The sequence below is a fragment of the Mustela erminea genome, chromosome 9, assembly GCF_009829155.1.
Source record: "Mustela erminea isolate mMusErm1 chromosome 9, mMusErm1.Pri, whole genome shotgun sequence".
NCBI classification, from domain to species: Eukaryota; Metazoa; Chordata; class Mammalia; order Carnivora; family Mustelidae; genus Mustela; species Mustela erminea.
This window is the reverse complement of record NC_045622.1, coordinates 86,475,234-86,503,225: the sequence shown is the minus strand read 5'-3', so window position 1 is coordinate 86,503,225 and position 27,992 is coordinate 86,475,234. Positions and strand designations below refer to the sequence as shown.

At 37.4% G+C, this 27,992-nt stretch overlaps 1 protein-coding gene across 2 annotated transcripts in view; it reads right to left on the bottom strand.

Annotated features, from left to right (window-relative positions):
• Window positions 1-1,115: 1,115 nt before the first annotated feature.
• Window positions 1,116-27,992, bottom strand: part of PDHX (pyruvate dehydrogenase complex component X) — a 70,842-nt gene continuing 43,965 nt past the window's right edge. For both annotated transcript variants that reach the window (XM_032357547.1, XM_032357546.1), the window contains exons 6-11: window positions 22,743-22,923; window positions 21,032-21,179; window positions 13,184-13,242; window positions 9,064-9,222; window positions 4,831-4,895; window positions 1,116-2,238 (exon numbers count right to left, since the gene is read on the bottom strand). In XM_032357547.1, coding sequence (XP_032213438.1) covers window positions 1,980-2,238; window positions 4,831-4,895; window positions 9,064-9,222; window positions 13,184-13,242; window positions 21,032-21,179; window positions 22,743-22,923 — 871 coding nt within the window. In that variant the 3' untranslated portion in view covers window positions 1,116-1,979. The remainder of the gene's footprint in view (window positions 2,239-4,830; window positions 4,896-9,063; window positions 9,223-13,183; window positions 13,243-21,031; window positions 21,180-22,742; window positions 22,924-27,992) is intronic.

Below are 27,992 nucleotides of genomic sequence, written 5' to 3'. Positions count from 1 at the left end.
GAAAATGCTTTTAGTCAGAACCAAAAACCATTTGTACCAAAAGCTGAGAGGTCAACCCATGAAAAATCAGAATGTCTTAAATGTACATGTCATTTCTCCTGTGCAGTTTGCAACTTTATAAGGGAGGCTGTGGTGGGTATCAGCACCCATTTCACTGACAGGAAAACAGAGGCACTACTGTTGATGCACAACACAACTCCAAGCCAACGCCTGTTTATGGCTAGCCCGCGTTCTGTTCCTCAGATATAAAAATTAGGAAAAAACACTGGGGTGCCTGGGTGGCTCAGTTGGTTAAGTGTCCGACTCTTGATTTTGGCTCAGGTCATGATTTCAGGGTCATGAGATCAAGCCCCATGTCAGGTTCTGTGCTCAGCTTGGAGTCTGCTTGGGATTCTTTCTCTCCTTCTCCCCTGTCCCTCCTTCCTGCTCATACTCTCTAAAAAATAAACAAATTTTTTTTAAAAATTAGGAAAACATTTCAGTTAAAACCAAAAGCATGTAACGTATAAAAGTTATTCTGAAAACAGCACTTGTTTATAATTTTCAGTGTAACTGTTAACGTAACAAAAGTTTGGAAGACTACTTTGGAAAAACAGCTTGTTGAAACTGAATAATGAAGTTAAGTATATTCTTAACAGCTGATATACTGGGGCTCTAATTGTTTTAGAAGCTCTTTGTTTCAGGCCTAAGTCATACCGCACACTTTATACCACATGGGTCTTTTTTTTCTGGCGACTGCAGGCAGCAGATACCAACACAAGCCTTTCTGGGACTGGTTACTTAAATTACCACCCAGTTTCAGTAGAGTTAACTTGCCAACTGTAGCAAAGTTGTTAAAAGAGAGAAATAAGCTCTTCTAATTTTTACAATAATTAGTGAAAATTTCATACTGTTGATGGAGTAAAAAGGAGAGCTCTTGCCGACTTCTTAAGTTTTCCCTTCCACTGTCTTTCAAAGTTTCACATTCCTTGTCCATTGTTTTCCTAATGTCATATGAAGTTTAAATTCTTTCTCTCTTCCTGTAGAATTTCTTATAAGTTGTTCCAAGCAAATTACCAACCTACTTGAAGGTTTCACTAAACTTCTGTGTCCTAACATTTAAAATACAATAGAAATTTTTATATTTTCTCACATTTTATTGCACAATACAAACGATTAAAATGCACTAAAAAACCCCCAACATTTTGTGTTTAAAGTAACAAAAATTTAAAATGTTTGGTATGAAATAGCATAATTTATTATACTGCAACTTAATATGAAGGTGAATAGTTTATTTCAGAAAATTTAGATATTTTACCTATAGTTTATTACTGAAACAAATTTTTTGGTCTCTCTCTCTTGCTCTTATTTTTGACTTTTTAATTCTTCCTCTTTAGAAGTTCACAGTGTCATAGAAGTGAAAAATAAGACTGACAGAAACCACTCTAAGACCTATGGCTTTATATACATAAAAAATTCAATAATGTTGCCATAACCCCTAATATAATGTGATCCTTACTATTATCTAGAATAAACTGTACATATTAAATTGTTCAAGTAACAGCAGTGTTTATAAAAAGCGAGGTCCCATTAATTAAATCGATGGGCTTCTCTTTGAAGATCATGTCTAATTTCAACATTAATTAGTTCTAACAATTTTTCAATTTTACAATTTATCATACATTCTCAAATAGTCTATAATGCTCAAATGAGCCAAACATTTAATTTACATTGAGTTTAACTCCACTTTAGTTCAGCACCAGAGGTTAAAAAGGGATCTAACCAAATGCTCTCTTTCATTAGTTACAGTTTGTTATTTATTTCTACACCATTAAACCCAAACTGAAAATGAAGACAACTCGGGCCAAACTCATTCACCTTGAATAAATAAACAACTCACCTACTTCACGCTTACACAGCTATTTGTTTTCCTACAGTGTAAGTTCTGGTAACAGCTATACGATAAACTAAGCCAAAGACCAACTTCGTATCTTGGAGGACTAGGCCAGTCGGATAGGATTCTCCAGGTTTGCTTTAAAATTTTCAAGAAACCTGGTAGCCAATTCATCATCCACCACTCGGCTGTCACTTGACATGGTGACTGTTAGAAGCTGGTGCTGCTGAAGCCTGGGATTCCCCTCTTCGTCCTGCTCCAGCTTGAGCACAGGTCGGAATCTCCCAACAGCCAGAATGCAGGCCTGAGGAGGGTTGATCACCGCAGTAAATTCGTCGATGCCAAACATGCCCAAGTTGGAAATACTAGGGGAAAACAAAAGCTCTGAGAGCGGCATGTCCTCTATCAAAGAACCCTTTCCCAGAAGTGTATGTTTTGGCCCTACTGAAAAACTGTGACACTGAACCTTATAGCAAGTTATTCAAAGACCAAAAACAAAGATGCCAGGTACAATGGTATCAAAGAAACAACACACATATAAATAGTGTATCTAATATAAACATACATTCAACATGGACTGGAAGTCCTTGACAGTGGATTAGGACAAGAAAAAGAAATAATAAAATTTAAGAAGAAAAGGAATAAAGAAATAAAAGTCATTATTCACAGATGAACAGACTGTATATAAGAAATTTAAGACTCTACAGATAAACTGATAGGATTTACAAGTGAATTTAGCTAAGTCACAAGATAAAAAGGTCAACATAAAAATCCAATTTTTATATATACAGATTGCTGTAGTTAGAAAATGAAATTATAAAACAAACACCATTATAGTAGTAGCAAAAACCAAGTATGAAGAATTACATCTAATGAAACAAATTTAAGACCTCTGTATAGAAGCCTATAAAATGGAACTCAAAGAAACCAAAGAACTAAATAAACAATGGTTTATACTATGTACACTGCCTGGAAGACTCAATGCTGTAAAGACTGAATCCTCAAACTGATCAAAAGACTTAATGCAATCCCAATCAAAACTCTGGCAAAGTTTTTTGATTTTGGCTCAGGTCATGATCTCAGGGTTGTGGGATCTGGAGCCCTATGTCAGTACCTCTGCGCAATGTCTGCCTGAGGTTCTCTCTCTCCCTCTGCCCTTCTCCCCACTCATGCTCCCTGCTCTCTCCATAAATAAATAAATAAATAAATAAAATCTTAACACACACACACACACACACACACACACACACACAAAAAAAAAAAAGCTCCAGCAAGGTTTCTGTGTGTCTGTATATGGAAAGTGGTAAGTTGATTCTGAAAATTCATTTGGAAAAAGAAAGAGACATAAAAGACAGTCTTGAGGGTGAACTAAACTAGAAGATTTTCCTTACCAGATATTAAAAGTTATAGCTAGTGTACCGAGCAAGAGATGGACAAATAGGTCAATTGAAAACAGAACACAGAACAAACCAAACATACACAGTCACTTTCTCAGTGTTATGGAGTAAGCTTTTCAATAAGTGATGCTAGGTCAACGTAATATCCATATAGGGGAAAAAAAGAATCTTGACCTTTATCTTCCCACCACACACAAAATCCACTTTTAGATGGATGGTGATCTACATGTGAAAAGTTTTAAAGCTTCTAGAAAATAACACAGAAAAATAACCTCATGATTCTGGGACAGGCAATAACTCCACACATAAAACAAATAGTACCAGCTATTAAAAAAATACTAATAAATAGAATTTCATTATGGTTCAGGACTTGGGTTCATTAAAAACACCATAAACAAAGTTCCAAAGGCAAGGGACAGAGTGGGAAAAGATAGCTGAAGTAATATGTATGCTATAAAGGTCTGTGTATCTGAAAATAAGAATTCCTACATATAATTTTTAAAAATGGACACAAGACATCAACAGGTACTTTATCTGATAAGTTACCAGATATGCAAAAGGTTATTAAATGAAAACAGTATTAGACATCATTAACTTGCATTTCCCTGACCACAAAGAGTACCACTACACACCCCAACAACTGTTATAATTTAAACCCAACATTACTAAGTATTGGTGAGAATATGAAGCAATGAGAATTCTGATACACTGTTGCTAGAAGTATAAACTTGTATAACCATTATGGAAAACTGACATTATCCATTAACACTTTTAATTCAGGCATTTCACTTGCAAGTCTATACAACAAATATATTCTCCATAAGATGCTAATAATAAGAATGTTCACAGTGCCATTATTTGTAACAGCATCAAACTGTAAACAAAGACAAATGCCCAACAGTAATATGGCATACGTATACAATATACTATAAAATACCATATACTGCAATAATACCTGTTTCATACTGCAACATGGTTAATCTTGCCGACATTAATACTGAGTAAAAGAAGCCAGACACTAAGGAATATATATTATTTATATAAATAAAAGGTAGCAAAAGAAATCAACGGTGATGATTTTCGGAAGAGTGGTTAACCTTGGCAAGGGGGATACTTAGGAAGGGGGAAAGGGAAGCTTCTGGGATGCTGGTAATGGTCTATATCCTGCTTTGGTTGGTTACACAGGTTTCTCCACTTCTTGAAACATTCATACTGTACTCAGTATATTACACCGTGTATAAGTGACACTTCAAAATAAAAATAGAGCTGATGATAACTAAAGGCCCTATGTGTTAATATTTTCCTTCAAAGTAACTTAAATAAGAGATCATGAGTAGAAAAAGTTGAGGTTTATAAATCTATTATATTTATAAATACATTTTTTTAAAGCTTCAGAACCTAGAAGTCATTCTGAGAATACCTGAATGGGTTAACTAGCTAATCCTAGTGGGTTCCTACGAGCCCTGACAGGTCGCTTCAATTAAATAAAGTGTTTCAAAAGTGACACAGACTCCTAGATACCTGTTTGATGCTACTGATAACTAAGAGTTTAAATATTACCTGAAAGATCCTCCTTGGTACTCTTCAGGTAACAGTTTTCCATCTCTTGCTTTCTTCGACAGGACCTGGGAAAGAAAAACACAAATACAGCATGACAACCAACACCACATTACAGGCTGATGTTGTCACTTAAAATATTTGTAGAGGGTATACACTCATCTCTCACATGCCTTGATTTGACTTCACTTTCTCTAATACAATTAAAAAATGAACAAGTTAGAGAGCAGATAGTCCTAAGAAGCTAAAGCTGTAAATTGATACTCTACAAAAACTGCTTTCCTTTAAAAATTCTTCCAGTACTAGAATTACTCTGTACCTCACTACCATGCAGAATGCTTCAGTGTTTTCTATAGAAACAGTGAAATTTATTGTGTCTATAGTGTTTTTTTCTTGTAAGACACGGTATTACATGAAGCCATTCTTGTCCATCCGATTGCTTTTACATAATTGTTCAATGGCAATAATCCCACAACCAATGTATTAGTTTTCATCTTTCAGTGTTTGCTTCTTTTTCACATATAACATAGCTACATAACTACAGACGTGTAAACATTCTAAAGATGCTATGTCGGCCACAATTCAGTCACGTCCCCAGTGTTTTAATTTGGTTCGCTGGTTTTTCAATTATTTCATATAAAATTTCAGAAGTGGAATTACAAAGTCCTAGTACATAAACATTTTCTTGGTTCTTAATTTTACAACTGAGGCATTTCCTGAATGAGCTAGTCCAATTTGCACTGCCACGAGAAATAAAAGAATGTGGTAATTTTTTTATCACTTTAGCAAAACTGATTTCTAAAACCGATAGAGGGAAAGACAGACACTCTGAGAGTGACCTTAGGTAGTTAAATTTTCCTTTACTTGCATTTGCAATTAATCACACTTACATTAACTTTTATTTTTTAATGCTTCAAAAACAAAGGAACGGAGATTGAGTCATTACATATGAAAAATTAATAATGAACTAATTCATGAGTGGAAGAGAAAAATTAAACTATTGTCATTTTGGGAGATGAAATAAATCTGATGCTTAATTTTCTGTACTATACAGCTAACATAAGTACAATTACAATCACCGTTGAAAACTGTTCAATTTTAAACCAGAAAGGACTTAATTTTTGAAAACCAAAAACATCCTTTAAAAAGTCATTCTAAATGACTTTTAAAAGTCATTTAGATCATTCTAAAAATGATCTCAATGTATCACTGTGACTTTCTGACAGTTGAGACAGATGTAGTTATCTGGATGCAGTTATTTATAAAACTACTTGGATCCAAAACGACAACTGAAAAGATGAATTTAGACTTGTGTGGTCCTTGGACTATCAGAAATAGACAGGACAATCTACAAATGTGTTTTTTCTGCCTTAAGCAATGTGACTGCTCACATGATATAAACAGACATGTATCATATGAACTCTGAAAGGCATTTCTTTAAAGGCACATGATCTCAACAAACCTGCTGAGTTACCAGGCTAAAAGCAAATAACATAGACATTCTTTAAAAGATGGGATTGCAAGCCCACATTAAAAAAAAAAAAAAAAGAAAGAAAGAAAGAAAGAAAAGAAAAAACAAACAAAACTCTGTAGATCCTAAACACATCAAGCAGGATATTCCTACCAATGAATTCTAAAAGCTTAGACTAATTCTGAGGAGGATTACTGGTTTTGAAAATCGCTAATTCTCACTGGGATTTCCCAGCAATGCACACTTAAAATCAAAGCATATGCTATCCCAAGCCTCCAGCTGAAAGGATGTAATACAAGATGACCAGCAAATACACATTCTTTATTAATTCATTTAAAAAATTTACTGTGCAAACAGAGAAAAACTTGGCCTCTGTCTTTTAAGACTGTTATAATTAATGAAGAATTAAGAATAACATGGGTTCTAAGGCTTGTTATTGTATTACTTTTTATTTAGGGATAGAAACTTGAACTCAGTTGAGACATGACTTTGGCACCACATAATGACATCCTTGAGGCTTGTTATGGTCAGGAAGTAAAAACTTAGTGCAAATATTCTTAACCTGGGTCCACGGACGGAGTTCCAGAGACCCACAAACTCCTTAAAAAATTAATCTTAGTAACATTTTTTATTGAAAATTTAAAAAATAAATTCACTGAGCATCTATGATCTTCCTTCCACGCACTCTTGCAGAATTGGTTATACGGCAAGAACAAGGCCCTCAAGGTCAGACAAAAGGGAACAGAGAAGGACCAACAAATAAACAAGGTAACTTCAAAGATTGATCAACTGCATACAATAAAAAAACAGGGTAAGGCCAGGAAGCTACTTTAGCTATGGAAGCCACAGAAGACCTCAGAAAGTAGCACCTGAACTGAGAAATACCCAGATTTAAATAAATCCTCTCTTCTACTGCTTTTTAGATGGATTACCTTGGGCAAACTTGCTAAAGCTTCTACTAAAACTTCGTTTCCTCAACTTCAGATGGGGAAATTAAGGTTTCCACTATAACACGGGGCTAACAGAATTAAATAAAGTGTTTAGCCTAATGGTTGGTATATCCCAGGAACAAGAAATAGTGGAGTGTTAAACGCCAGCAGCAGGGTGGGAGAGAGAAGCAGAGAGAATGGGAAGCACAGGGTAGCCAGAGAGCAGGATTGCTGGGAATTAGAGGAAAGCCTCGAGGACCACCAGAGGCCCTGGAACATTCCAAATGGTTAAGACTGCCCTTCTCATCGCTCAGAGGCTGCTCACGCTACCTCCTTACCACCTCAACCTAGGGTCTTCCAGGATACAAGGAACAGACTATGCATTATCATATTAAAATTAATAAATTGGTCAAAATCAAAGAAATCATCTTGAAATGGTTAATTTAAAATTTTTATGTATGAAATATGCAAATATTAAAAATAAGAAAAATATACAAATATTTAAGAAAATTCTAACTCTATAGTTATATGTGATCTCATTTGAATTTCACAAAAACACTAAAATACATGAATTCTCATTGTTGTTGAAAACTTTTGATGAACAAAAGGCATATAACTATCTTATTAACCAATCTAATTACTTGACTTTTCAATCAGTCAAATTAATACCACCACCCAATTAAGAAAAAGTTACATTTTTATCTATAAAAACACACTGAAAATCTTTTCAAAGAGGAGTGAAGATCTAAAAATGTCTACTCCACTAAGATCACCCTTAATTATATCTAACTTGAAAATTCAACAGTATGCTTTTAAAAGTAGATTAATTTGTGTTCATGCATTTTGGGCACGTTCATCGATATGTGTATATACTGTCAGCTCTCCAAAGAAATCTTATCTTCTACTTTTAATTCCTCCTTATAACTTTTCATCTACTATATATACAACTGGTCTTTGGTAAATGAAAGAGAAAAGAATCACTTATCTAAATGAATCTGAAATGTTCAGTTCTAACACTATAAGAGCTGATACTTCTGTCAAAAAAGTACCTTTGGAAATTACAGTGTTTGTCAGAGCTGACCTACTGTCTGGTTCCTGCCGATTCAATGGAATATTTTGGGGGAAATCGGACTCCTCCATATTGGGAGCTATAAAAACTGCTTTTAAAGAAACTTGGGGAAAACTCCGTACTTTTGCTTCTATAATATTAAGTACTTTAGTGGTCTCAATTCTAGAGAGGAAATGAATGAAATCAAATTTGAAGAATAAAAAGCTGTGAACAGTGAGGTCTCTCCATTACCACCTTCATAGGAATATGGTTTCAGCTTTAACTTGAAAACCATCTAAAATATCCTTGTTAGAGTTGAATTCTAGACTTTGGGAAATAAAGCATTCACCTATAACTTGAATACAGTTGATCCTCATTTATCTGTATGTTTTTTTCTGAACTCTTGATGGTTAAATGTTCTTTTTTTTTTTTTTAAAGATTTTATTTATTTATTTGACAGACAGAGATCACAAGTAGGCAGAGAGGCAGGCAGAGAGAGAGAAGAAAGCAGGCTCCCTGCCAAGCAGAGAGCCCGATGCGGGGCTCGATCCCAGGACCAAGGAATCATGACCTGAGCTGAAGGCAGAGGCTTTAACCCACTGAGCTACCCAGGTGCCCCGATGGTTAAATGTTCTTAAAGTGGGTCATACCTAGGTTAAAACTTAAAAAACCTTCATATATAACTGATGATCATTTGGAAATACATCACAGTGTGACTAGATGATGCCACAACTTAACCAGAAAGTAAATACTAACATTCCAAAAGCATAATATTTCTTAAGACATACCTTTACAGAGTCAGCAATCTCCTGTATACCCTTAGCAGCAGCATCTTTTATGATTGGTGTAATTAAACCTTTATCTGTTGCCACAGCCACTGAAATATCAATAAAGGGCAACTGCTTTGGGCCCTCTCCATCCCAGCTTACATTAACATCTGGCATTTGCTAGGGAACAAACAGAAAAAACATGTCATTCTAAAGAAGCAGATTTATTTGTTTGTTTGTTTTAAAAAGCAGCTTTAGACCAAGGTGGTTACAGAGAAATAGCATTATTATGCATTTTTGAAAGTGAGCATAGGAAGAGAGAAGCAAATAAATGAAGATTTGGTTTGAAACAATGGTTCGGATCTCTGTGTTAAACGGCTTCTATGTTTGGGAAGAATAAGGCATACCATGTTTTTTGAAGCAAGGTTGAGGAAACGCTGATGTACGTGTTTTGATCTCTTACAATAAATAATGGTTAAAAAAAGGTCTCCCTTTGTTCAACCTGATTGCTAAAAAGCATTCGACATTTGTTATACTTCCTGTCTCTTATGCTGACCAAGATGGCCTTGAGGAGAAGAGGGAGGGAACAGGGTAACAATTCAACCACATTATTTCCACTGGGAAGGTAGAAAGCCCAAGTTTCTAGTATAGCCCTGGGAGATCCATCCGGCCTTTAATAAGTGACTTCCCTCTTGAAGAAAGACTTCCTAGGCTTCATGAACATAAGATAAATGTATGAGCATGCTTGTACTGAACATACACAAAACGACACAGAGGATGAAAAGAGCAGAAGAAATCAGTAAACGCCTGGAGACGGTATGTACTGTACAAATATTGTAGAAAAAACGATGGTGAAAAACAGAAAGCACAAACTAATTTCTCTTCTCAAAAATTCTTTGCTTTAGTAATAGCCTACCTAACTGTACACTGACCACTCCCTGGAGATGCATTCCCCACTGTACTCCGGCTTCTCATCATCCTGCTATGCTCGCTCTCACTGCATTTTTTTTTTTTTTTTTGGGAGAGCACACGCTTGAGTCCTGGGCGGGGGTGAAGGCAGAGGGAGAGACTCTTAAGTGGGCTCCACGCCCTGTATGTCCGGCTCAATCTCACATCGTGAGGTCATGATTGGAGCCAAAATCAAGAGTCTTGATGCTCAGCCAACTGAGCCACCCAGGCACTCCTCCACTGCACTGCTTTCAGCTGCTCTGTGCACGGAGTTCTCCATCTCTCAAGGCTCAGCTGGTTCATTCAAAGTATGCAAAGCTCATTTATGTCAAAATAATAAACAGTGAAGTCCCAAACCCCGAGAAGATTTTAAGTTCTTCATGGAGAGCACTAAAGTAAAAGAGGAAAAAAAAACCCTCCCAAGTGAGGAATATCTGGTAAATAAATGTAATTTCAGAGCTATGCAACAAAAACCTACGGGATCTGGCCTCAGTTGTGGTCAGAGGAACATTCCTACTCTTAAAACCTCTTTTTCATTTTCAAAATTATAATAATTACACATTCCCATTTCCTAACAAAGTATTTTCAACCAAAGTCTAAAATAATTCCGATCTAAAGCAGAAGGAAATAATGGAAGGAATACATAAGGCAACAATACAAATGAACTGAGAACACAAATGCGTAATAATAAGAGCAAGACAGAATTGAGAACAATGTGAGTGTTGAGGATTATTATATTAAAATATTGTATGAAGCAAATTTAAATGACTCTGGGCTAGCAAGTTTTGGGAATCCAGCTGAAATGAGTGATTTTTCTGGGAATATATGTTTCCAAAATTGATTCAAGAAAAAGCTGAAAATTAAACGCTCAATAATTATGGGGAAAAATGAGGCAGTTGTCAAAGCTCCCTCCTCAAAACAGAACTAGGCTTCAGATATTTTTACTGGTGGATTTTATGAAGCTTCAAGAAATAAAAACCTTTATAATACTGAAATATGCACAGAGAAAGGTGAGATGCCTAAATTATAACCATTACCGCTATTTCTGCTTCTGTACCTTCGCTTGCTAACCCATGAAAAGATGGAAAAATACCAGCAGACGTTCTATAGACACTCTGTAACCACACATCCCCCTCCCAGAATTGAACCTGACAGAATGGCTGCCCCCAGACCCCTCCCCGGGCTCTGGGCCAAGAGATAACAGCCATCTGACGCCCGAGAGACCCCCACCCGGAATTGGCCGTAACATAATGACTGCTCCCGGATCCCCACATCCGGCTCTGGGCCGAGAGATAACAACCATCTGGTGCCCCGCGGCTTGACAGGAAGGCCCTGGTCAATCCTGAGGTGACACATACCCTAGTGGCGCCAACTCAGCAGTTTGAAGAATGACCCTTTGTTTGAAGAGCCCTTTGCGCTAACCAATAATCCGTTCCCAGGCTAGCGCGCCAGTCATATTACAGAGTTCCTTTTTGATTTTCCCGCGGTATGTGGTGATTTGTTACAAGATACTATGATGTATGCTAAGTCCCCGCCTCCCCAAAAACAGTGTATAAAAAGTGTTGTGATCCTGAGCTCGGGACCTCTTAGCATCACCGGCCACGAGTGCGCGGAGGTCCGGGTTCGAACTCGTAATAAACGACCCTTGCTGTTTGGCTTTGACTCTGGACTCTGGTGGTTGTCTTTGGGGGGGTCTCAAAATTTGGGGACAACAAAGGGAAGGGAGGAAGTACCCAAATTCACTTTAAGAAGACATTGATTTTAAAAAAGAAAAGCACAAAATATAAATTATAATTACTTACAGCTCCTGATACAAAATTATGAAATGAAATGTAATAACCACTAGAGATTCACAAAGGGAGGACAAGAATGATTCATAATTAGAAAATCACTAATATAATTCAAAATATTATTTGCTCAAAAGACAAAAGCCATATGAACACTTAGATATGAAAGGCTAAGAAAATGCAGGACTTTAAAATTCTCTATTACTGCACTGTTCAAGAAATAATAAATTCCTTATAAATATATATATTAAATATAGCACCTAACACGCAATGAACCAGAAAAATAGCCTAGTCATAGAGAGAAAGGACAGAAAATGGAGAAGAGCAAGAAAGCAAGAAGCCCGGGTTCCAGATCCAAGTCCAACTCTAGCCTCCTGCTCCTCTGCCACTTTCCCCACGTCAGCATGCGGGACTCCATCCCTCCCACTGCTTGGGCCAAAGTCCTGGTCCTTTCTTTCACACCCCACAGCCAACCCATCAGCAAATCTTTTTGGCTCTACCTCTGAAATGTATCCTAAATCCTGCCTTCACTCCAGCTTTACCACTAGCTGCTGTTTTAGCCCAAACCACTGTCGCCATCCATGGCCTCCCAGGGGAGCGCACTGCTGCCCCCTGGCCTCCCTGCAGGCTGTGTTCCACAAACCACCAGAACAGTCCCTCCTTTTTCTTTTCCAAGTTTAAGCAGGATGTCAATCCTTTCTCAAAACCCTCCAAAGGCTCCTCCCCTCTCCTTCATAATAAAATCCCTAGACCTTACCACGGCCGCCAAGGCTTTAGCAGCTTCTGGCAGCACAATTCCTCCCTCTTTCTTCTGTTTAATCCCTTCAGCTACCTCCTCTCCTCCAGAAACAGTATCCCCTGCTGGCTGCCAGGTCTGAAAGGCAGTGGCCCCTCCCCCCAGCCTCCGTGGGCAGTTCCCTCTGCCTGGCACACTCTTCTGATAGCTCTCTCTTCCAGGCCTTGACTCAGTTACCCCTGTGACAGAGAGGCCTATCTTGCCTAACTGTGTGCACCATGACACCCTGACTTACTCTGCAGCGGGGTTGCTTTCTCCTCCTCCACTACACTTTCACTATCTGACAACTACTGGTCTCTCCCAACTATACTATAAGCTCCAGGAGAGCAGAGAACATGTCCACTTCCATTCACTCTAAATGCCTATAATGTACTCAGCACGCAACAGGGGATCAGTTAGTATTTGCTGAATAAACTATAATTAGTTACAGCCCCCTTGATTCTTAGTTTCGTGTATAAAACTGAGGGAGTGAGATTAAATGGTATAATATTTTTAGCAATGAAATTACTTAATTTTCATGGCTTAAAAATGACAGTTCTATTTATCATATAAAAATCCCAAGACATGAAACCATTGTATAAGCCAAAATGATTTAGGGTCTGCTACTTACTTTAAGGGTAATGGCTGCTGCCTTGATGATAAAATCATTCACTGATACTTTAATGTCATCTGAAAGAAAAACAAGCATATCAAAATTAGCATTCATAATGAAACTTTAACAATGGCCATTTATGATTTCATTAACGAATTATAGTGAAAAATATTGTAGGTTTTTGTTTGCTTAGTCAGTTAAGAGCCCCCTCATTAGGGGTGCCTGTGTGGCTCAGTTGTTAAGTGTCTGCTTTCCGCTCAGGTCATGATCTCAGGGTCCTGGGATCGAGCCCCACATTGGGATCCCTATTCAACGGGAAGACTGCTTCTCCCTCTCCCACTCCCCCATGCTTGTGTTCCCTCTCCTGCTGTATTTCTGTCAAATAAATAAATAGAATCTTTAAAAAAAAAAGTCCCCTGATTAGAAAAACTTTTATGAGATTCTGCAGAAGTAATATTGACCATAAATGTAAAAGATTACTTCTGAATTACAAGTCTTTTAAACTACTCAGATATACTCGAGAACTTGACACATTATAACCAGTTAGAAAGAAAAGAACCACTTCTATGTCTCTAAAAACACAAATGGTCTCTACCGTGATTCAACTGTCTCTCACCCTTTCCAAATGTCTTTATTCTGCATATGTTTTATGATATACTGATTATAGTAGAACAGTGGTAACATTACAGTCATTTTAAAGATATCTGTACCTATCTATGTATCTACCTGAATCTAGAGAGAGATTTTTTACTAATGAAGTGTGTACCAAAAAAATTTAAGACCACCAAGCTGTTTTTTCACTTAACAAAACAGGATATATAGCAAAAGCCAAAGATGAAGCAATGCTGGCACAGATCCTAGTGCAATGAACAAGACGAAGTTTTCTGTCTAGTTGTATGGTGATTCCATCTGAATCAATTTCCTCCCAGTATACATAATTATTTCAAGATAAAGCTAAGCTACCCTCCCTTCCCACAGAGCTGATCATAATGAAAGCATCTGATATACACTTTTGCTTTTCCCAATGGGTAGGAAAGTGTTGAAAAATGTAAACTACACTTGATTTTCTATTGCAAAAGCTTCTAGAAAAAGAAGTTTTAAGATCAAGATCTAGTCAATGGTATGTGGCAAGATACACAAATCCTGTTACTATAGTATCATGGAATTTTACATGAACAATAGCTCATTACAAAGGCATGCTGGGGATTTCAGAAAGACATTAGATGAATACTGCCAAACAGTCATGGTAACCACCACCTGCTCATCTAATTCATAGCTCTTTTAATTCAGATTTCCAGAGATATAAATATTTTTGTTTGCTTGTTTAAAACCCTTTTAGAAGTAGAAATATAAGTAGTTTCCCAGAGCTTACAGAATTTTAATGATAACATATAAAAGACATGGCCTGCATAAATTCAAATATGTGGACATATTTTATGACCTCATTATGCCTACCTCTTGTGTCTCCCTCAACCTCCCTCGTACTTTATCTATTCTATAGGTATCTACAGTGAAGACTTCCCAAACCACCCCCCAGCTAATGATTCCCTATATACTGCCGGAGTCCCCATGCTCACCTAAATTCTCTGCCCTCATCATATCCAACATTTTGTACTTTGGAGCTGATCACTTTCTTCATTGTGGAACACTTTTTCTTACTGTCTTCTATGTCACGGTACCCTCCTGGGTTTTCTTTCTCTCTACCACTCACTCATTTTCTGTCCCTTCCTCTTAATGGTGGCATCTTCCCAAGCAAGAACCTCCTGTTCCAAGGTTTTGATACCATCCATATGCTGATGATTCCTCCAAATGCTACCTCTTATCCTGATGCATCAGAAGCTTGACTTATATGTTCAATTTCTCACATGACATTTCTAACAGGTATTGGAAATCAAAAGAGTACAAAGGAGATTTTTTTTCAAGATCTTTTACTGTCAACTCTTTATTATGGAAATTTCCAAATAGTAAGGAGACTGTTGGTGACATGATTGAGAAGAATAGGAAGTAGTTTCTAAGGGAATATTAAATATTTTCATTTGCAAATCATTACAAAATACTGTAAACATACTTATCTAATGTTACATAACTATATAAGAAAGAAGATTGGAGACAAATAACGTGGGCTCTTTGGAGACCCCCTAGAAACTTCCTAGCTGCAAGGACATACCAAACTTGAACCATGAAAAGATACTAAATTAATCCATCTCTCCATTGAAATAGTACTGTTTCCTGCCTCATGAAAGGAAGAAACCAGAAAAATTATTCCCTTAACGATCTCTATACCATGAGGGGAAGGAATCAGGGAAAGAACAGATAGGTACAGCTTTCCTACCACCCCCCCCATAAATTCAAAATTCAAAATTCAAGATTTCACACAAAGTTTTGGTTTCTAGCAGTAAACATGGAGTTACATTCATCCATCTCCTATTAAACAGTCTTGCGGCCGCTTTGACGTAAGTTTCTTACACCTGCATAAAAGTTCCTGAGTGACTTGGATATACATTCATCTTCCCTTTCTTGGTCTCCCAACCCTACTTTCTTTTTTTTTTTTTTTTTTTTTTTAACATTTTATTTATTTATTTGACAGAGAGAGAGAGAGATCACAAGTAGGCAGAGGTAGGCAGAGAGAGAGCCCAACCCTACTTTCTATATGGAAGGCCCCCACCCTTCATTGCTTCTGCTGCTCTCTACCCTAAGACTAGAGATTCAAGTAGGTTTATTCCAACCAAATATAAGCATATTAATATGAATCACATCAAGGAATGGAGATTGGGAACAAGGGAGGAAGTGTTCTTCGCTTCTACCAGATGGAAATGTGTATGTGTGGGGGCTTTTGGGGGGAGGGGAGATAAATGAGGGGTAGGGTAGGAGTCAGGTTTTTAGGACAGAAGATCTGTCCTAAATACTTGATTAAGCAAGTATGCTTAAAGCTTGTAAGGGGAGCTTTTAGGATAAACTTTTTGAATATTGTTAATTTTCTGTGAGGCAAGCTTTCCATTCATTTCCTTTAACTTTTAAAATCTCTCAGGCTGTCTTCATATGAATTCTTCAAAGTCTGTATTTAAATTGAAATATCAGTCCTGTTGTCACTTAAGATGTAGAAAGCCACAAGAGAATGTTTTTCCCACCCTAATAGAGTAGGGGGAAAAAGCAGGAGAAGTTACAAAATCGTAACTTCTTTTGAGTCTGTTAGGGAGTCGAGGTTACAAGACCAACAAGTGACTGAAAATCAAGGGTGATGATTCCCCTCTGAAGAAGGATAAACACATGTCAGAGTGCGGGAGTGTGGGACAAAGCATGGAACAATGCCCATGAACAGATGGGGATATCAGCAGAGATGGAAACTCTAAAAAACATTCAAATGGACAGTTAGGAGGAAAAAATACGCAATTAAAGATAAATCATTTTTCGTTAGGTTTCACTGACTAAACATAGCTGAGAAAAGAGTCAGTGACATTGAAATTAGGTCAATGAAAATTATTCAAACAGAAACACAAAGGAAAAAAAAGGATGAACAAAAAAAGAACAGGGAATCTAAGAGCTTTGGACAATTCAAACAGTTGAACATTTATAATCAAGAGTTCCAAAAAGAAAACACATGGAGCAGAACATACAGTAAAAACTAATGGCTCGGAGTTTTCCGAAATTAATGAAAGAGAACAAATCAAAAATCCAAGAAGCTGAGAGAAACCCAAACAGGATAAATGCAGTTTGTTTGTTTGTTTGTTTTTGAGAGAGAGAGAGCAAGGGCAAGCAAGTTCACAAGCCAGTGGGGAAGGGCAGAGGGAGAAGAGAGAATTCCAAGCAGGCTCCCTGCTCAGTATAGAGCTGAACTTGGGGCTTGATCTCAAGACACTGAGATCATGACCTGAGCTGAAATCAAGAGTCAGATGCTCAACCTACTGAGCCACCCAGGTATCCCTCGTTTTTAAAATTCTTTAAAACACAGCTAATTTGCTAAAGAAAAAAAAAATCAAACACATATGCTGGTGCTTACACCATAGGCAGAAATAAAACATGATAATAAGAACACGAAGGACAGAAGGAGGAAAATGTGATGTCCTGTTGTAAAGTTCTTACATTATACATGAAGGGATGTGATAAAAATGTGAAGGTAAATCATGATGAGTTAAAGAATTATATTATAAACCTTAAGGAAACCACCACAAGAGAAAGAGAGAAAGTAAGATAGAATTAAAGTGGAATCAAAATTAAAAAATAACCAATCTAAAAAAAGGCAAGAAAATAGGAAAAAATTGGAAGAGATGGGACAAATAAAGACAAAGGACAAATGGTACAAAGGACAATAGTACAAAGCAAAAGAAAGGATGAAATTATTAAATGAGAATGGTCTAAATATTTAATTAAAAGACAGTACAGGATTAGACAAAAAACAAAGAAAAATAATGTGTTATCTGCAAGGAGTCAATTTAAATATAAAGACACAGATAAGTTAGGAGTAAAAAGATGTAAGATATTAAAAACATTAAGCAAAGAAAATTGGAGTAATCGTAGCAAAACCAGATAAGAAAGGCTTTGGGGTAAAAAAAGATTACACCAGGAGTGGACAGGGATATTCCATGACAGATCTATTCATCAGGAACACACCAAAACCCTAACGGTGTGATGTGCCCCCAAACAGATCTCCAAATGATGTAAAAACTGAGAGTGCTCAAAGGGGAATTAGACAAATCCACTGGAGGTTTCAACACTCTTCTAAGAATTGATAGAACAGATAGGAAGTCAGTAAGGACATAAAAGACATGAACACTACTACCAGCCAACTTCACCTGACATTCAAAAAACACTCCTGAAAAGTAGAACACACTTTCTTTTCAGGGGCTCCTGGGTGACTCAGGTGGTTAGGCACTGACTCAATTTCAGCGCCGGTCATGATCTCAGGGTCATGAGTTCAAACTCCACGTTGGGCTTTGAACTCAGTGCACAGCCTGCTTCAGATTCTTTCTCTTTCTTGCTCTCTCTCCCTTTCCCTGTCTCCCTGCTTGTCCGTTCTCTCTCTCAAAATAAATAAGGTAGAGGGGCGCCTAGGTGGCTCAGTTGGTTAAGCATCTGCCTTTGGCTCAGGTCGTGATCCCAGGGTTCTGGGTTTGAGCCCCGAATAGGGCTCCCTGCTCCAGGGAGCCCGCTTCTTGCTCTCCTTCTGCCCTTCTCCCTGACTCATGTTTCTTCCTGCTTGCTCTGTTTTCTCTCTCTCAAATAAACAAATAAATAAATAATCTTAAAAATAAAAAGTAGAACACACATTCTTTTCGACTACACATGAAACATTCATCAAGATAGACCATATTACGATTATAAAATCTCAAAAAATTTAAAAAGATTTCAATCATAAATACAGTGTTCTCTAAGCAAAATGTAGCTAAGCAAGAAATCATAAAAGAAAGGCTGAAAAGTCCCCAAATATTTGGAAACTATACTTACACCTCTAAATGACTCATGGATCAAAAAAGATATCTCAAGGAAAAATGGCAAACATCTTGAACTGAATGAAAAGAAAAATAAAACACATCAAATTTTGTGGCATTCATCTAAAGTACTGCCAAGAGGGACCCTGAAAGCCTTATATGCTTATGTTAGGAATAAGGTTTATTATATTATATTGATCTCAGCTTTCCCCTTAAGAAACCAGAAAACAAAAGAGCAAATTAAACCGAAAGCAAACAGAAAAAAGTAATAAAGGTTAAGAGCAGAAATCAATGAGAAGAAAATTATAAAAATAGAGAAAGTTAATGAAATCAAATGCAGATTATTTGAAGAGATCAATAAAACTGAGCAATCTTCAGCCAGATTGATCAAGAAAGTAAGAAGACACAAATTACTAACATTGAAAACGAGGACCTTACTTCAGATTATATACACATTAGAAGTATAATGAGGTACTGTTATGAATAGCTTTATGCCAATACTGCAGACCCCCTTATTCATGGTTCTGCTTTCCACAGTTTCAGTCATCCATGGTCAACAGCAGCCCAGAAGCAGATGATCCTCCTGACTTACCACCAGATGGCCAGCAGTAGCCTAACGCTATGTCACAATGCCTACGACATTTACTTCATGTGATCTCATCACATGGGCACGTAATCTCACAGAATCATGAAAACAATAAGTACAATACAGTATTTAGAGACGGAGAGACCGCACTGACTTAACTTTTATTACAGCATTATCATTAAAATTGTTCTATTTTATTATTGTTGTTAATTTCTCACTGTGTCTAGCTTTTAAGTATGTAAACAGAGGAGGAACCAGAGTATATACAGAGTTTTGTACCATCAGGGGTTGCAGGCCTCCACTGGGGGTCCTGGACTGTACTCCCTGCAGATGAGCGGGGACTACTGTAAATTTCATTACTTAGATAACATAAACAAATTCCTTAGAAGACAAAAACTACTAAAGCTCATTCAAGAAGAAACAGATAACTTACACCTATTTTTAAAAATTCATATTTAAAAATCTCCCCACAAAAAAAAATCACTGGCCTAGAGAGCTTCAATGGTGAATTCTACTGGGCAGTTAAAAAGGAAATAAACCAATTCTACCCAAACTCTTCCAGAAAATAAAAGAGAAGGGAACATTTCCCAATTCATTCTGTGAGACCTGGTAACAAATACAGAAAAAAAAAATCTTTACGGGGTGCCTGGGTAGTCTGGTCATTAAGCATCTGCCTTCTGCTCTGGTCATGATCCCAGAGTCCTGGGATCAAGCCCCACATTAGGATCCCTGCTCAGCAGGAAGCCAGCTTCTCCCTTTCCCACTCTCCCTGCTTGTGTTCCCTCTCTTGCTGTGTCTGTCAAATAAATTAAAAAAAAAAAAAAATCTTAAAAAAAATTCTTTAAGAAAAGAAAACTACAGCTTTTCTCATGTGCACAGATATAATGAATCTCAGCAAAATTTTATTTTTTTTTAAAAGATTTTTATTTATTTATTTGACAGAGAGAAAGAGAGAAAGTGAGCATAGGCAGGGGGAGCAGGAGCAGCAGGCTCCCCACTGAGCCAGGAACCAACTAAGCCACCTGGGTGCCCCAATTCTTAGCAAACGTTTAGAAAATGAGATCAAGAAATAGGTGAGAAAATTAATGATTTTGGGGAATACAAGGTTAATTCAACATCTGGAAATTAACCAATATAACTGACCAAAATAACAGAGTGAAAAAGGAAAAGATTATTTCAAAAGATGCACAAAGTGACAAAATTCAACATTCACTTATGCTTAAAATTCTCAGCAAATTAGGAATATAAATTTCCTCAACCTAAAATAAGGAATCTACAAAAACCTATAACTGACATTAAAGAATGAATGTTTTTCCTAAGATCAAGAACAAGGCAAAAAGTCTGCTTTCACCGTTGACATTCATTAATGTACCAGAGGTCTTAGTCAGTACAATAAACCAAGAAAATGAAATAAAAGCCATACCGATTGGAAAGAAAGAAAGAAAAAATTTGTATGTCTCCCAGCAGCCTTAGTTTTAACTGACTGCTGGGAGGTACACTGCAAATTTCATAACCAGGAAGTTCACTTGGAAGAAGAAATAAAAAATTAAAACTTGTATAAAGCACAGGAATATCTTAAGATCTATGTAAAATCTAAAGCATCCTTCAATCAGTTGGGATTTTATACTTTCTAAAATGTTAATAATTACTGCTTTGTTCAGATATCATACTAAAAGCATGATTTACTCCGTACTATGGAACCAGTTTGTTTCTCATAGGAAAAATGAGCCAATTCTTTTCTCTAGCACTAAAATACACCCAGATGATGATACTGAAATAAAAAGTTATACAATGTACCTTTATAAAGTAAAGGATTTCATGTGTATTGTATTAAGTAAATGTAACTTTACTAACCTCTGACCAGACTTTGTCTAGCTTTTAAAACAGCTCCAAGGTCACAGTCAGCAGTAGCGTATGAATGAGGTACAGTACTCTTAGATTCAGTTAACCTCTTGGCAATAACTCTTCGAATATTGCTAGCAGGGATTTCAGTGAATGTGCCCTGCAAAGAAATTGCAATCTGTTCATTAAACCATAAATATGGAAATGGAAAAAACAAACTCCATAACTAAAATCTAGTCTCAGTGACTTAGCTTTCGGTAATAATTAACAATTACTATAGGAAAAGTACAAGTAAAAATTCTTAGTATAAGGAGGAATATAAGAAATCCAAAGAGTTTTAATTTTATAGTCCATGACTGTAGAAAATAGTACAATTCATGTTTTAGTTATAAATGGGTCATCTTATGTTACTATGTTTAAGATGATCAAAAAGAAATCTCCCAAGTCGTGAATAGTTCTCCCACGGGTGTCTGTGTGAAACAGAAACAGAGAGATAGACACACACTCATACCGCCTGTAAGCAGCTTCTGTTACAAATATCACTTCTTAATAAAACTCAAAGCATACAATAATTCAACAAACAGCAACAGACAATTCTTACTTACAAATGGCCTGCAGTAGAAAAAGGTAATTCAATATATTGGTTAATCTGCCAAACCATTTCTTCTTTGGTTTGTTAATTTTAAAAGAAATTACATGAGTATCATATTTCCTAAAAATTCACAATATAAAGTATAGGTGAGATAATAAAATCTTCCTATAACTCTATACCGCAGCTTTTCTTCTCTGTTCCTTGAAGCTTTTACCAAAAGCAGGATGGACCTTAAACCACATGTGATCCCTTCCTTGTCCTTCACGCCATTCTGGGACCAGATCAAAATCACCTCGGAGTAATAACTACGCAGCTGAAAATACACCTGATTTTCAAAACTACACATTTTAGGTTTGCAGAGAACTTGTTCAAACAGAATAAATGCTCTCTATATACCATAAAAATTTCAAAGTCAGGTTTATGTTCTTAATTTGAATAATCTACTTCTTAAAAATAGAAGATCTGATTACACATAAATGTTTTGTATGTGCTATCATGAATCATGAATTTACACTAAAGAATTTTGTTTCCCAAGAAATTTATACAGTTTGCAACTATTCTGAAATTTACTGGGATATACTTCTCCAGAAGAAAGAGGAAGATACGTTTGTGTGTTTAGTTCCCAAGTGCCCATTCAGTTTTTCCACAAACCTGATTATCCTGCATTTCTTCTGAAGCAAATGACATGAAAAATACTAAGAGAATGAGGTAAAAAGAGGCAAAAATGGAATATTTTGACAATAAAAAAGGGTTGTTACACTGCCTGTATCCGAAAAAGAATGTCTAGCAGTGCAGTCTCTAACAGTGAGACTATCCATTCTCTCAGTCAGAATCAAACAGCCACAGAAGAGGGCTAGTGGCAGCTACCCATTAATAGTGCCACACCTAAGAAAAGCTACATGAAAAGTATCATAATTACAGAACATACATATATAGCAATGAATTTGGAAGTCAGCACCATACAAACAAATCAAGTTTGCGTAAAACAAAACATCTGGAGTATTTCCTCTTTATCACTTTCAGGTACTAGTAAAATGGATTAGTAGAATCACTTGTTAAGAGATAGTAATGGCTCTTGTTTTCTTTCTCACTGAAATCTAGAAAAAACTGAGTCTACTCAAATGGTATTACCGCTGCATTAGGTTGTCCAGGAGTTGACAGTGGTGGGATCATTGGCCGTGGATACGGTGGCGGTGGCGTGGCTGTGGCCTGTGAGGGTGGAGGCACTGTGGGAGTGGCTGGAGGGGTTGGGGTGGGCCTGGATTCAGTAATCTTGCCCGTTTCTTTCAACTGGACCAGTTTGAGAGCATCCCTTAAGATAAGAGATACAGAATCATGATTAGAAACAAGGAACAGAGTGTTTAGAAAGCAGAGATGAGCTGTGGAGAGAAGGTACTGAACTAGAGAGATGTCAAGGCCAAAATAATGCAAAATGAATGGCTTGAGTTAAGCAAGCTAATCTTATCTGGTCTACTGATTCATATTATTCACCCACTACAATATTTGGACATTTTCAAAAACCAAACAACCATTCAAATTTATCAAAGTACTGGGTGTAGGTATCTTTAAAAAGGAAATTAATCTTTTTTTTTTGAGGGGGGCTATCATCTGATAGATGAACAATTCATAAACCATACTCTTGTTCTTTATACTGGTCAAATAACTTTCACATGGCATTTAGAAAACATCAAATTTATCACAACTTTATTAGGATATTTACTAAATTATTAGATTTTCTAGTGCAGATTACCTTGTTTATAGCCAGGATATCACACCATTTTGAATTGCTCAATATGTTGTCAGCACCATCTAATGAAATAAACCTAACCCAGAGCATCATTCAGAATGAAAGGTAACTAAACTAGTAATAGACTTAACTTGCATTAAAGGTATCTTTGGTTTTTAAAGGGATTTAATTAGATTACTATATGTGTGTGTGTGTGTGTGTGTGTGTGTGTGTCAAGCTTTCAATCTATGCTAAGTTATAGTGGGTATGAAGTAATACATTCTCTTAAACAAAATGGCTTTTACAAAAATTATAATATTTGACAATTCAAAAGAACCCTTTCCAAAAACATTTTACAGATTAAAAGTGTTTTTAATCTAAAAGTTTTTTAAAGGGTTTTACATAATCTAAAAACAACATCATGGTGACACAATTTAAAGGCCAATTACATTCCTTAACCTTCTCAAACACAGTTTAATTATTATTGTTTATCAAAAGAATTATGAGGGGGAAAACCTAGCAAGCTGGGCATATTTGAAATGACAATCAACCTCCCCTAAACAAAGCCTTTTACTTAATATCTTATGGCAACATGGTAGGCAGAATTCTGAGATGGACATGATGAGGGAGCAGGAGGCTGGCTGAGGACAAAGCAAAAGCTGGCACCTTGTGCTCCCCTCTCCACTCGCTCCCGCTGCCCTCGGTAATGTGTGTGACATTCCTCAGGCACCCCTGACTGCCATAAACTAGAAACAAATAATTAACTTGCAGAGATCACAATCCTGCAAGACAGGAGTCTCCCTCGGTTTACAAATGTCCTACAGATCTACAAACAAAGAAGTTACCTTATCAATAGCACAATTTCCAGAGGCAAATAACTCAGTTCCTCAAACCCTAACGTCACCCTCCCCTCCATAAACAAAACTGAAGGAGGCTGAGGTAGAAGGGAATATAAATATAGTTAAATCTCTTCTAAACCTAAATCTCACTAACAAAGATGACTGATAGCAGGATTGTGACATCCCACCAAGAATCTCCCAACTATCTTGATGTTAATGGCTGGCCTAAAGACAACATTGACCAAGCTGCAAGGGCAAGGCCTCAGGTAGGCCTCCGATATCTTGGCACCTTGCAAGCCCTCTTTAGCATATGAAAACTCCTTTGAAACCTCCCTTCCCCTCACCTTTCCCCAACCCGCAGGGTACATAACCTGCCATCGCTCACAACCTGGGGCAGGAGTTCTTCCTGCCCACGGGTCCTGTCCCTGTGCTTTAATAAACCACCATTTTGCACCAAAGATGTCTCAAGAATTCTTTCTTGGTCATTGGCTCTGGACCTCAGCACACCCAACCTCACCTAGGTTCTAGAACTTTATCAGACAGCTCCAATATTCTTGTATATACAGAATTTTACCGGGTGTACACAGCCCACATAATCCCTTACGAGTATGATGGATAAGCTCCTGATTAGGTTACATTACAAGGCAAAGGTGATGGACTTTGTAGACATCATTAAGGTTCTCAATCAGATGGCATTAAGTTCACCAAAAAGCAAAAAGTAAAATTACCCTGGTGGGATCAGACATATCAGATAAGCCCTTTAAAAGAAACCAGGAATTCCTAGAAGAAGAGACCTGAAGGGAGAAAGATTCTCCTGCTGGCGCTGGAGGAGCCTATGGGCATTTGTGAGGATAAGCACAGGGCAAGGACCTGAAGGCGGCCTCTAGGAGCTGGCACCAGTCCTTGGCTAAGAGCCAACCAGGGGCCAGAGTGTGAAAGACTGGATTCTGATAGAGAGACTGAGTTCTGACAGAACTGAATTCTACCAACAACCATGTGCCTAAAAGAAGACTCCAATAGATGAGACCCTAGTCCTGGCCAAAACCTTGATTTCAGCCTTGTAACCAGGAGCTGAGAACCCAGCCATTCTGGTTCCCAATTTCTGACCTACAGAATTGTTAGATAATAAACGGGTGCTGTTTTAAGCTGGTATGTGTGTAGTAATTTGTTTTGCAGTAATAGAAAATTGACCCGGGCAGACATGTTTCAACTGGGAGCACATTATTAGAGGAATCCCCCCATGTGTACTCATACCATTTTTAGGAAGGAGAGTCCATGCTTTACCTGGTCCAAAAAGGGGCACATGGAATTAACACTAAGTATGAACTAACTTGTTTCAAAATTAATAGCTGACATTTAACAAGAGAGGTCAGATTGACGAAGAACTCTTAAACGTTTTACCATCTTGGATCCCTAATAAGCATTGAAAGGGGAGTAAAAGTGAGAAAATAAGCCTCTTATGCTTGTATTGTGCTTATGCATCTTACACGAGCCCTGTAAGGGAGGTATTATTACTCCCAATCCATTGGTGACTAAGTGGGTTCAGAGAGGTTAAATTCCAAGTATAAGTTAGTATTTCTCAAGCACCTACTCTACTCTAGGTGTGGAGGATAGAGCGTTTAAACAAGACACTTTATTCTGCAGAACAGTCTATATTAATCAGGCAAACAAACAACAGATAATGACACACTATGAAGAAAATAAAGCAGAATAACGACATGAATGACAGGTGAGAGGAGGGGTTCTTTGAAAATAGGATGGATGGTCAGGACCTGAGGATGTGGTATTTGTGTGGAATGATTTGAAGGAGCAAGCCACAAGAAGACCTAGGAAAGCATGTATTTAGACAGGGAAAATACAGTTGCTTCTAACAATAGAAGGCAGGGCAGTGTGGAAAGAGCAGTGCAGAAGGAGGAGAGGGTTAAAAGATGAAGCCAGGACTGGCATCAAACCCAGGTGTGGCCAACTCCAGAGCTTGTGCATTTTCTACTACTTTTCTCATACTTGTGCACACAGCATGCAAATATAAACCAAGGCAGAGTCAGATCAATTTTTTTTTTCACATGAACAGACTGGGATAGAATGCAGTACATCTCAGATTAACAGTTAAGTCTGAGATTGAGCAACAAAATGTGATCTACCTCATCTAAAGCCAAATGTAGGATCTCCTGACCATGGCCTCCAACCCATCACACAAAAATCAGCACAGGCATAACTGGAGGCAGTGCTGGTTCTCAGAGCAGGTGCTACAACATAGTGATGGGAATGCAAAGAATGAAGGCAAAGAGGAGGTACGTGGCCTAGGAGGGAATGACCTTATGTACTGTTAAGCCTTTTGACAACTTTGGAAGTCAATTTTTAATTTACTCATATTTACAACCGAAAGCACCATTTTCCAGTTAATTATGATAATATTTACATGTAAAATAAATGGCTGCCAATAACATTTCTGGGGATTTATGCCATAAGCTAAAATCCTAGCCAGATAAACAAAAAAATGAGCACTGAGGGGCGACTGAGTGACTCAGTGAACTGAGCAACCAACTCTTGATTCCGGCTCAGGTCATGATCTCAAGGTGGTAGGATGGAGCCCATGCTGGGTTCCGCGCTCAGCAGAGAGTCTGACTGACAATTCTCTCCCTCTGCCACCTCCCCACCTGCTTGCTTGAGCACTCTCTAAAATAAAATAAATAAATAAAATCCTTAAAAAATAAGCATTGATATATAAAAAATAAGCATTGATATATTCTGTTGATTCAGAAAAAAAATGCTTTCAACAAAAGGCATCTAGCTTTTAAGAGCTCTCACATGTCATAGCCTAACATTACTAGTCTCTTTCCATTATATAAGGTAATTAAATATATCTAACAAAACCTATTACTAATCTGGGTTTTAAATCAAATTAAAGTTTAGCATAAGAATGTCATGCCCAAAACACACCCATTTCTTTTTTTTTGTTAAGATTTATTTATTTATTTGACAGAGATCACAAGTAGGCAGAGAGGCAGGCAGCGAGAGAAGGGGAGGGAAGCAGGCTCCCTGCTGAGCAGAGAGCCCCATGTGGGGCTCGATCCCAGGACCCTGGGATCATGACCTGAGCTGAAGGCAGAGGCTTTAACCCACTGAGCCACAGAGGCGCCCTCCCCCAGCCCGCCCATTTCTTTCTTTCTTTCTTATTTATTATTTATTTATTTATTTATTTGACAGAGAGCGAGAGAGAGAGAGAGAGAGAGAGAGAGATATCACAAGTAGGCAGAGAGGCAGGCAGAGAGAGAGAGAGGAGGAAGCAGGCTCCCTGCTGAGCAGAGAGCCCGATGTGGGACTCAATTCCAGGACCCTGAGATCATGACCCGAGCCGAAGGCAGCGGCTTAACCCACTGAGCCACCCAGGCGCCCACGCCCTGTTTCTTTATATGGGGATCACCAGTTTACTCTCAGGCATGAGTTAAAAATAAACAAACAAAAATAACAGTTGTCTGAATATGTCTATTTAAGAAAAGACTGCTCACACTAAACTGACACATTTTTACTTCACTAACAGCATAACTACTATTTACTATTTTGTCAAGAAATAGGCAATTGGGCTTCATTCTTGTAGTAATTAAGATTCCTGGGTATAAACGCTCTAAAGAATAAAAGTAAGGAGAAGTCAATAATCATAACCAAGTAAACAGGAAATCAATTCTGGCCACTGCTTCACAGTAAACTTTCACTGCTGATTTTACACTTACATACGTCATAAAGTATAAATATTCATTAATGTTTAGTAACAGCCAACAATTTAGTTTCTATAATGCAGAGAATGCTTTTAATGAT